At 38.2% G+C, this 11,533-nt stretch overlaps 1 protein-coding gene across 2 annotated transcripts in view; it reads left to right on the forward strand.

Annotated features, from left to right (window-relative positions):
- Positions 1-11,009, forward strand: part of LAMA4 (laminin subunit alpha 4) — a 133,990-nt gene extending 122,981 nt beyond the window's left edge. For both annotated transcript variants that reach the window (XM_070417879.1, XM_070417880.1), the window contains exons 33-39: positions 1,296-1,485; positions 2,268-2,423; positions 3,597-3,756; positions 5,712-5,842; positions 6,916-7,009; positions 7,479-7,598; positions 10,590-11,009. In XM_070417879.1, the coding sequence (XP_070273980.1) occupies positions 1,296-1,485; positions 2,268-2,423; positions 3,597-3,756; positions 5,712-5,842; positions 6,916-7,009; positions 7,479-7,598; positions 10,590-10,735 (997 nt within the window). In that variant the 3' untranslated portion in view covers positions 10,736-11,009. The remainder of the gene's footprint in view (positions 1-1,295; positions 1,486-2,267; positions 2,424-3,596; positions 3,757-5,711; positions 5,843-6,915; positions 7,010-7,478; positions 7,599-10,589) is intronic.
- The last annotated feature ends 524 nt before the right edge of the window (positions 11,010-11,533 follow it).

Genomic DNA, 11,533 nt, shown 5'->3' on the forward strand with positions numbered 1-11,533 from the left:
AGGTGATATCAAGGTTAGATGAGTCCTTGAAATTTGCCCCATCTTTCTCTCTTTGATTGTCTTTTTTTTTTTTTTTTTGTCTTTTCTTTTTGATAAGACACAGCAAATTCCTAGGATAATGCTGTTTTATGCACCTTACTTTGGGGAAGAAAGTCACAAAGAATGTAATTTATTGGAAAGTATAAATCATGCACTATTTAGTATTTATTTTGATGTCAAAAAATATGATTCACGTGGCACCAAAAGGGAAGATAATAAGAAAAAGATGATCATCTCTATTGGCCCTCAAGCTATCACTGAAGCTCCTCATTTCTTCCTGGTATTTCACAAATCTTCAGGCTATTTAGTATTATTAAAGATTCCTTTTTAAATGTTAGCACCCAAACCAGGCCAGTGTGACTCAGTGGTTGAGTATCGACCTATCAACCAAGAGGTCACGGTTCCATTCCCGGTCAGGGCAAATGCCCAGGTTTCAGGCTCAATCCCCAGTAAGGAACATGCAGGAGGCAGCCAATCAATGATTCTCTCTCATCATTGAAGTTTCTATCTCTCTCCCTCTTCCTTCCTCTCTGAAATCAATAAAAATATTTTAAAAAATAAAATTTTAGCACCAAAATATTCTTATATAGGTCTTATATAGCTCTTTTGCTTAGACAGGCAGTACATTCAATAAGAAATGTCTAATAACTTCTAATTTGCTATTTGCATAACAGGCGAAATCAGTATTTTGTATCCTTCAGGAAGAATGTGGAAGTTAGCCTAGTAAATGTATTTTATCTATGGCCTGGAGCTAAAGTTATAGAAAGTTTTAATTTCTACACACTTTGGTGGCCATGTTTAATATGTGCTATTCATTGATTAATTTTTACTGTGGAAAAATTGCATCTGTATTTTAGATAGTATACAAATCATATTGTTTATATGCCCGTATACATATTAATCAATCACTAGTATTTTGTCTACATGGATAAGCTTCCTTAACATAGATTTTTGCTAAACTAATTGCAACCACATTTTTAAAGCAAGATATGACATGATCTTTAGTTGAAACACTTCCTTAAATGTGGAATGTATTCCTATTGTATAAGGAAATGGAGAGGGATTTACATTTTTGCACTAGCAGTGCTTATCCATACTTCATTAATAATGCTAAAGGATCATTAGAAGAAACACTGCTTGGAAGTACAGAGAATGGCTACTTACTTATTCTCCCTTACTGGGTATTGCTTTGGGAAGTTAGAGACCACCCTCAGTCTCATTTCACACGTGGCAACCTTTTTCTTTTCATTCGCCAGATCTCAGTTTTCCATTCGTCTGAAAACTCGCTCCTCCCATGGGATGATTTTCTATGTCTCAGATCAGGAAGAAAATGACTTCATGACTCTATTCTTAGCCCACGGCCGCTTGGTTTTCATGTTTAACGTTGGCCACAAGAAACTGAAGATTAGGAGCCAAGAGAAATACAATGATGGATTGTGGCATGATGTAAGTTGAAGGCAGAGAATATTATTCTCAGCAAATATTCACCACTGGCAAATGGACTGGCACTAATGCCCCACTATTGGTTTCTCTAGAAGTTTCTATTTTAAACTTGTTTCCATACGCTCAGAGTTCAATTTCAAAAACTTGTATTAATTTCTTCTAAAAATCCTGAAGCACACTCTTTTAAAAGAGATACAGTCTGAGTATAATTTTTGACCAATCAGTTTTAATGCAATTATTTTAACCAAAGAATCAATGGCCAACATAAACTGAAGTTTGGTGTCTAAGGATTTTTCACTTGTGTTTTTCCTACTGCCTTAATATTCTAGATTTTCAACAACAATTGCTGAATGTCTTTCCTGGACTAAGCTGTGGAAGATACAAAGTGAGGAGTGTATCTGTTAGGAAGATAGGACATAACAGGGAGAACTACCTGAGTACTGAAGCAAGTCAGTGTGTATATAATGAAAAGAGTAAGCAATGTAAGCTGCCTTAAAGCAAATTACAATAGATTAAGGAGACAGCAAGTAGGCTGGCCAGCTGGAAGAGCTTGATAGAGAACTCTGCCAAATATATGCTACATTCAGAAGTTAAGCCTGTAACTTTGAATCAAGCCTCAAAGCAATAGACAAACTCCTGACCTTCAGAGAAGGACCCCTTTTCCAAAGGATTTCTGCAGATTTCCCACAGTATTGAAATAGTAAAGTTGGGAGGGGAGGCAACATGGTCTTTCCCCTCATCCAAGGATGTACTGGAGATGTGCTATTTACCTTCTCTCCATCCAGGTCATATTTATTCGGGAAAAGAGCAGCGGCCGACTGGTAATCGATGGTCTTCGAGTCTTAGAAGAGAGTCTCCCTCCTACGAGAGCTGCCTGGAAAATCAAAGGTCCCATGTATTTGGGAGGTGTTGCTCCTGGGAGAGCTGTGAAAAATGTCCAGGTAAGCCAGGTTGTGACTGGGGAGAGTCGTTGACCTTTAGAGCTGGAAGATCATTTACTCCAGCCCTCCTTCTGTGATTAGGAAACTGGCCAGAGTGAAACGGTAGTTTGGCTGGAGATGAGTGAGTGTTGTACACCCTCTGGCATTACAAAGTCAGAAGTGATCTTTTAATTCTAGGTAAAGGTGAGATGAAAAAAGTTTCAGAGGTATAAATTATCATGAAAATTTACGTTTTCAGAAGATTCTTATTTATCCTGCATGTACCCATACCTTTAGGTTAAAAAAAAAAAAAAGGAAGTCATTTGATTATGTATTATTGAGTGAAAAAAACCTTTCAGGCAATTATGTAAACCATGATCCCATTTTTGTTTCTTAACACACACACACACACACACACACACAGTTTGTAAATGTGCAAGGAAATATGGTTACCCTGAGAGAAGTGAGGGCAGAGTAAGAAATATGTTATTTTTATAATTTAAAAGTTTAAAATATTATACTTTTAAAAAACAATTTTATAATAAAGGGACTGCATTAAAGGACTAAATTTTCATATATAAACATAGATTTGATTTTAACACAGTTAATACATTTCTAAGATTCATTACATATGGGATAACATGAAAAGGGAGGAGGGGTTTGTGTTTAATTAAATATTAGGCAAGTAGTCCCATTTTATGACCACCTCTTTAAAAGATTTTAAAAGCAATTATCATGACCTGTGGTATGATAAATATTCAACCACAAAGACAGCCAATGGAGCCAGAAATTTGAGCTTTCTGATGTTTATTTAGCCATAGTAAATTTAACAAGAACGTTGCTAGCCCTGATCAGTGTTAGATGATCTTGGACACAGCTATCATTCTTGAAGAAAAACAAACTAGGATATTTCTAATATTTACTTGGAAAATCACAACTACAATTTATTTGGTCATGGTATACGTAAACATTTTCATACTTAATTACAGGAGGCTGACATTATCAAGGAAAATTCCAGCTTAAAAGAACTAGTTAAAAAGCAACTACCTGGAAAACTATTTATCATTCAGATAGCTAAGATAAATCAGGAATTACTTGGTTTCTCTCGAGACTCAAATTCCTTCACTTTTATTCCCTTTGGGGCATCTGTGAGTGTTGAGAAAATGGATTTTAAGAAATGTCTTCTTCCCGTAGATAAACTCAGTCTACAGTTTCAGTGGCTGTCTCAGCAATCTCCAGCTCAATGGGGCCTCCATCACCTCTGCTTCTCAGACATTTAGCGTGACTCCTTGTTTTGAAGGTCCAATGGAAACAGGAACATACTTTTCAACAGAAGGAGGATACGCAGTTCTAGGTAACAATGACTTATGCTAGAAACATGAATCATGAAATACTTCTTTCTTAGGACTGGATAACAGGGATATTGGGGCCCATTAGTTAGAACTTCAGAATGCCAAACTCACTCAGCCCTAGAAAACGGCCTCTTTCCACAAGGACCACTTCCTCCCTTCCTACTACTCCAAACCAGAAACCCAGGCCCATCCCTGATTGCTTTCCCTGACCAGAGCTTCTCCACAGCTTCTAAACCTCTGGATGTAGACCATCTTGGCTCCTTTAGAATTGTCTATGCTGCAATGTGGTCTGATCCATGTCAGCTCTTGACCACCTGCTCTCTAGGTCTTCCTCTCCTCTCTTATAGCATGACCCATTGTCCCTACTAAAGGAAGTTCCACTTCCTCCTCTTGCGCTATAACAGCAGCAGACAGTGCTAACCTTCAGAAATTTTATTTCTGAACTAGAGGCCCGGTGCATGAAATTTTTGCACGGGTAGGGTCCCTAGGCCTGGCCAGTGATCAGAGCCAATCTGAAGGGCAACCAGCAGGGCAATCAGGGGCCCCCACTGGCACCTGCCTTGGCTGGCCTGGGGCCTGCAGGCTGGGGGCAGCTCTTGATTGAGCATCTGCCCCCTGGTGGTCAGTGCACATCATAGCAACTAGTCATTCTACCGGTCAATTTGCATAATAGGCTTTTATTATATAAGATTTGTATTCTCCTTGGCTATTACATTCTCTCTCATTCAACAGATTTTATTGTATGCTTCCAATATGACAGTCCCTCTGCCAGGTGAAGGAACATAAAAGTTCTAAAAATAAATAGAAGCTTAACTGACTACACACAATCACCATCCAGCACATTCCAATGAACATTCCTTATCACAACCATTAGGTGTGAGCACCAGGGTAGGTGTTGTGAAAGAGGATAGGAAAAAGGTATAAAATGTTCCACATATTCCCTGCTCTCAAGGCCCTTAGGTACTTTGTGCTCCTCCTGAATAAAGACATTCCAATGCAGCCAAGTAGACCTTCTTAAACCACCACAATGTCCAATAGAGTAACTAGAGGGAATATTTCCTCTCTTTGTCTAGCTCATGATATTTCTTTTCCTTTTTCCCTACTAAAGCACCTACACTCACATTTCTCAGCCCTTCATTAAACTTCAGTGATAAGAACTCAGAAACATGGACAGCTTAAAATGCATAGTAACTAGCACAATTTATGTTCCCCATAAACATTAACTATTAATAGCAGGAAAAATTAAAAAGTGATTTATAAGGAGACACATTGAATGAACATTACTAAGATGCCCCAGTTTGCAATGGGTCTCTTGGAGTGAACAAGGCTATTCTCAAGAAGAATTCATTTTCTTTCATCACTGCAATAGCAGCTCCTAACTGCATTTGCTGATCTCACTTCTTCTTTCCTATAAAATGCTCATCAGCAGCACTGGTGGAAGCTATCTTTATTTGTTTAAAAATTGTTTTATAAGACAGATCTCATCAAGTCAGCTTTATCGTTCAATGAATTCAAAATAAAGTCTGACTTCCATATATTTGCACACTAGAGCCCTTCCACCATGCCTCCTCCTCCCCTTAAAAGGACAATCCAGCCACACGGGCCTCCACAGTGCTCTCCAAACACTCCAGCCTCTGGACCTATTGTACCCTTTCCTCCTTTCTCACTTTGGACATATTAAATGGTCCTCCTCCCCTGAGCTCCCACAGCCATAGCGTATTTTCAACATGCTGTCCCCACTCCATACTCCACAAGAGTGATGTGCTACTATCTCAGTTCCCCACAGAGCTTTCCACAGTGTGTTTGACTTAAAAAAAAAATTCCACTTTCTACTTTTCTACTAAAAATGGCATCATACTTTCAAATATACATACAAAAATATATTTTTAAGAAGCGACACCATAGTTACAAAATTTAGGTTGCTGTTCTTGAGACCTACTAGTATTTCTCTCCACAGATGAGTCTTTCAACATTGGATTGAAGTTTGAGATTGCCTTTGAAGTCCGTCCCAGAAGCAGTTCCGGAACCCTTGTTCACGGCCACAGTGTCAACGGGGAGTACCTAAATGTTCACATGAAAAATGGTCAGGTAGTGTGTTGAAAATTTTGTTAACAGGCTGTCTCCTGTGACCTTGGCTTCTAGATCGAAAGAAGATATATTTTACAGAAGGATTTCATCAATCTTTCCTAACTGGGTGGGGAAAAAAACAGGGAAGCTATAACGTGAAATTTAGATGCAGGCAATATTGAGATTCAAATTTAGGTATATGCTGGGAATTGATTTGATTAGAACAAAGAGCCATGAAAATGTGACATAGGTTTTTAAAAAAACATCAACAATAACCACATAATTAAAGGGTTTTAACAAAATAATTGGACCTTTTTTTTTTACAACAAACAGAAGCAGCAAACATACCCAACTATCAAAACCTACAAACATTAAATCAACTATCTAGAATCTATGCATACTAGACGTATATACATACATATATTATGTTCAAAGCTAGAAATTTTAAAAAATTGTTATAAATACAACTTTCATTCTAAAATATTACTAATGAACTTCCATGAGATCATTCAAATATAAGAAAAAGCAACATATGTCATTGGTGTCCCTAACTTGATATAACTGATTTTGAGTTCTGATACCTTCTATTAAACCATATAATAATAATAAAATGAATCTTTCTATGGTGCTTCCTATGTGCAAAGCACTATTCTAAATGCTCCATATGGACTAATTCATTTAATCCCCAGTAGTTCTGTGAGGTGGGTATTATTATCTTCCTTGTTTTACAAATGAGAAAACTGGCAGAGTAAGTGGGAGCATGGGGACATGAACCCAGGCAGTCTGGCTCCAAAGGCCATGCTCTTCGCCAATGCCACAGGTGCTTTGTCTAACACCTTTAAAAAGTAAAGGACTTCATTCTGTTACCTTATTCTTTCTCTTCCTCATCTCTCCTGTCCTTATTTTGTTCTCTCTTCTCAGAGCATTCAGTTTAAACTACTTCATAGCCTATTGCAGAGTGACCCCTTGTGTTCAAATTGCAAAGCATGTATAGATGTTTGTTAACCAATGCTTCCCTCTGAGTTAAGAAATTTCGTTTTATCATGATAAAGAGAAATTAATTAATATATATAATGTAACCTGGTCTTTTGCAGGTCATAGTGAAAGTCAACAATGGCATTAGAGACTTTTCCACCTCAGTAACTCCGAAGCAGAGTCTCTGTGATGGCAGGTGGCACAGAATTACAGGTGAGGAGAGCTGTGTCCTGGGTTTCCTTATACAGTGATTCCACACACCCACCTGTGGGACGCTGCTGGCAGAACTTAGACTATAACCCATATGATGGGATAGATGATCAATGCGAGTCTAGAAGTAGCTGAGAAGAGAGTCAAATGTTATTGTACTAAAATGTATATTGAATCCACATGTTATTTGAAAATATGAATGCTGCCAAAATAGCCTTAGGGAGTTATTTAAATAATGCATAACTTATGGGGAAAAATGTGGCAGTATCTTAAGTATTCTTAAATATCTATATGAAAAGAGTAGCAAAGGAAAATGTCACAATGATTGCTTGGTTAGACATTGATGTTTTCAATGATATAAAAGTAAGTGTGGGATTTATTCTGAATAAAACCTGTTGCTGTGATAAATAAGTTTATGTGAAAATGAATCACTTCAGTGCCATCTTTGACCAGTCTTTGCCTTGTATTTCAGTTATTAGAGATTCAAATGTGGTTCAGTTGGATGTAGACTCTGAAGTGAACCATGTGGTTGGACCCCTGAATCCAACACCAGTTGATCACAGGGAGCCTGTGTTTGTTGGAGGTGTTCCAGGTAAGAATTGTTTAAAAAGGACAAGTTCCAAATCCGAAAAACAGTAAGTTCTCATCATTACCGTTATAGTTTTGAGAATTGAGCCAAGTGTTTTCACAATTCATCTAATAACTATAAGGATTTTATATACAATGTCCTTTCATGGGAAAAAGTATACTGACACCTGTGACTCCTCATACAAGGATTATAATGAAGTAACACTGAAAAAAACTATACTCCAACACTCTAACCAGTAGATATTACTCTCCCTCTGCCATATTTGTTTATCTTTTTCTTTTCCCTTTACAAAGCCTCCTCACAGACACACAGTGAAACACTATCCCTAGCACAAAGAAAACTCATTTTCTAATACTGCTCTAGGATCTGAGAACCTTGGACTAAAAGTTCGCTGATAATTGCTTCCATTACTTAGTAGGAAAGAAGAGAATACAGTGTTCTCCCTGTCCAGGATTAGGCTCAATTTTCACAAAAAGTTGCAGACCTGGAGTTCTGTTGTTCCTATGTAGTGGCATGTCCTAAAGGAGGTTCCCAGTTGCAATTCTGTAAACATCATCAGTAACATCGCTGCTGTCATCTTCCAAGAATGGTGTGTAATCCAGGATGGTGAGAGGACGACACATATGAACAGCCCACATTTGTTTTAAACCTCAGAAGCAGGCACCATGACCTATTTTTTTCAAGCTGTTTTAGTGTTCTTTTTTAAAATTTTATCTGTTTTAATACTCTGTTTAAAGTATTACAGATGTTCCCTTTTTCCCCCCATTGACCCCTCCACCTCGAACCTGCCCTCCCCCGACCTTCACTACACTATTGTCTGTGTCCATGGGTTACACATATATGCATATAAATTCTTTGGTTAATCTCTCCCCACTCCTCAAGTCCCCCACCTTTCCTTCTGAGATTAATCAGTCTGTTCCATGCAGGTTTTTGAGAGAGAAACAGAGAGAGCCATCAATTTGTTGTTCCTCTTGTTTATGCATTCATTGGTTGATTCTTATATGTGCCCTGACCAGGGATCAAACCTGCAACCTTGGCATATCGGGACGATGCTCTAACCAACTGAGCTACTTGGCCATAGAGAAGAGCAAATTTCAGATAATGAGCCAGCACACAGGAACTAGCATGCGAGGGGGTGTCTAACCACTAGCCCAAAGCTTTTAATTCCTTCTAGGGATCATGCCAGCAAACCTAGAACAAAAGCAATTTTGTAAGAACAAACAAAAATTATAGTTTAAGCTGATGTCATTCATTACATCATTTTAAGCTGTTCAAGATTAATTCCACCAAGATCACATCAGAAACTGGGGCATGAAACAGAATAACTAGAGGAAATTAGGCATAAACTAAAACCCCCATATGAAATTAATTCTCTTAGAATCCCAATCAGTTCTTCTATACCATGTGGAACCCTGGTGACATTATTTCTATTAATAAAAAGTTAATTCATTAAAATTCAATGAAGTACACACCAAAATAAGTCAACTTTACTGTATGATAATTTAAACGTCAACGTTAGAAGTAAAAAAAATTTTGTTACTATAGTCCACAAGTACTCGCGCGCGCGTGCGCGCACACAGACACACACACACACAGATCTGACCTTACATTCCATTAGTGAAAATCCTGAATTATCCTGTATATAGCCAGGCTTTCAGCCTGAGGAATGTGCACTCTCAAAATCATGTATTGATTTTATTAATCAATTACCTTAGGGTTCTGGAGCACTTTATTATTGTCATTACCTACAGTAAGTCGTGTCGTGAATTATGCATACCATAAATTTCTGTATGAATTATTTCCTCTAGATGACGTCCCCCATGAGCTAAAAAGTGGTAAGCTTGGACAGAATCAAAATCCGGGTTCTAAAACTAGTCTCCAAAATGGGCAGAAGACTTACAGTCTTTCATGTTTGCTCATTTTTATTCTGATGATGTACACTGAGCAGGCATAAAGAATATATATATAGTCATACTACTCTAGAGAAAGGGGGAGTTGATCTTTCAGGCCCCTTCCAAATCTAAAACTTTATAATTATCATGCTAGATATGAAATGCTATTTCCATTATTTATTTTTAGTACAAAGCTTCTGTGTATCCTTAATCTACATTGCATAGAAAACTTATTCTAGCAGCTTGATGTTTAATTTGCTGTGTTGTTTTATGTTCCTTCCTGACTTATTTCTAAGTATTTTGCATCTTTTATCTGCTCCTGCTCACATAGCTTTTTGTACATAATAATAAGCTTTGGCTTAATGGATTTTAATTTTATAATATTTCTAAGCTCTTTAAATTGCTTTAAATTATATTGCTTCTATCATCCCAACACATTTAATTGCGTCTGTGCAATTAATAAGCATAAGGCTTCTTCTAGATCTCTAATTAAGATAAAAAAGTTCTCCTGGCATACCGCAGGGCCCCTTCGCCCACACAAAGACTAGGCTGGTTATCACTACCCTATTTATAGTTCTTAAACCCTGAGCTCAGAAAAATTAAAACTTGGTTTATTCGAATTCATTATTTTCTCATTATGTTTTATGAGCTTGGCAAAAGTGTGGAGGCTTAAGGGTGAACAATAATGATACCAATTAAATAGAAACATTAACCAAGTCCAAAAATAGTATGGAAACTAAAATCTCTTCCCCCTTCTCAGCAAAACACACAAAATAAGTGGGGCTCCGGTAAAATTAACTCCAAAAAGTACAGGTAGATCCTGAAAATTCACTGCTGAGGCTTTGCATGTAACTGGCAAATTTCTGTTTTGGAAGACGGCTGAAACATACTTAGAAATTTATTGTGAAGAACATGGCAAAACTTTATAATTACCACATGTTTATATTACTTCAAAAGCAGATTATGTCCCTAAGAATATTAGTAAGTAACTGTATCTCATTTTTGACATGTAAATCATCCTGATGTGAGCAGTTTTTACCATGAAATAATATCTGGGCTTGGAATGCCTCAATTGCCATCTTTGATTGCTTTCTTTCTTCAGAGTCTCTACTGACACCACACTTGGCCCCCGGCAGACCCTTCACAGGCTGCATCCGTCACTTTGTGATTGATGGGCGCCCAGTGAGCTTCAGTAAAGCAGCCCTGGTCAGCGGCGCCGTGAGCATCAACTCCTGTCCAGCAGCCTGACACAGCAGAGCAAAGATGCCCAAGTACAAAGTTCTTCAGAGCACTGAGAGGGCCACCAAGCCAGCCGGAGGACCAGCAGCTCTTCCTCCTACGAGAGCTTTCAGCCACGACTTAAAGGGATAATCAGGGACTGGATGTTTATTATTTCTCATTTGGATTCTTACTTTGGATCTAAAATGTCTGCAATCAAAGAAGTGTTAAACTTACTTGTATTGTATTACTTCCTGCTGGTGAAATTACTGTTCCTGTTTCTAATAAAATAGAAGAGACACATTTTTAAAGTGTGGCTAGATTCTCAGATTCATCTTTCTTTTGAGGAAGATAATGTTCAATCTATACCAAAATATCTTTGGTATGCTCTTCGTTATCCTAGAAAGATTTACTGATTTACATAACATGTAAAAACAGATGACAGATTTGCTTTTAGCACTTCTGATTTGTCTATCAATATAACAAGAACTAGAGGCCTGGTGCACAAAAATTTGTGCACTCGGGGGGTCCCTCAGCCCGGCCTATGCCCTCTTGCAGTGTGGGACCCCTCAGAGGATATCCACCCCAGCGGGGACCCTACCCCGTGGAGGTTTGGCCAGCCTGGGTGAGGGGCTGATGGCTGTTTTCAGGCTGGCCACACCGCCTTTAGGGTGGGGGGTCCCCACTGGGGTGCCTGGCCAGTCTAGGTAAGGGGCTGAGGGCCATTTTCAGGCTGGCCAAGCACCCTGGCGACATAAGCTCCCAGCCTCTCCTTTTTCCTTTTTTTTTTTATTCTGGGATTTATTTACCTTCTATAATTGAAACTTT

This window comes from Myotis yumanensis, unplaced genomic scaffold (assembly GCF_028538775.1).
Source record: "Myotis yumanensis isolate MYYU_CA2020_CCGP unplaced genomic scaffold, mMyoYum1.0.hap1 SCAF_6, whole genome shotgun sequence".
Classification (NCBI taxonomy): Eukaryota; Metazoa; Chordata; class Mammalia; order Chiroptera; family Vespertilionidae; genus Myotis; species Myotis yumanensis.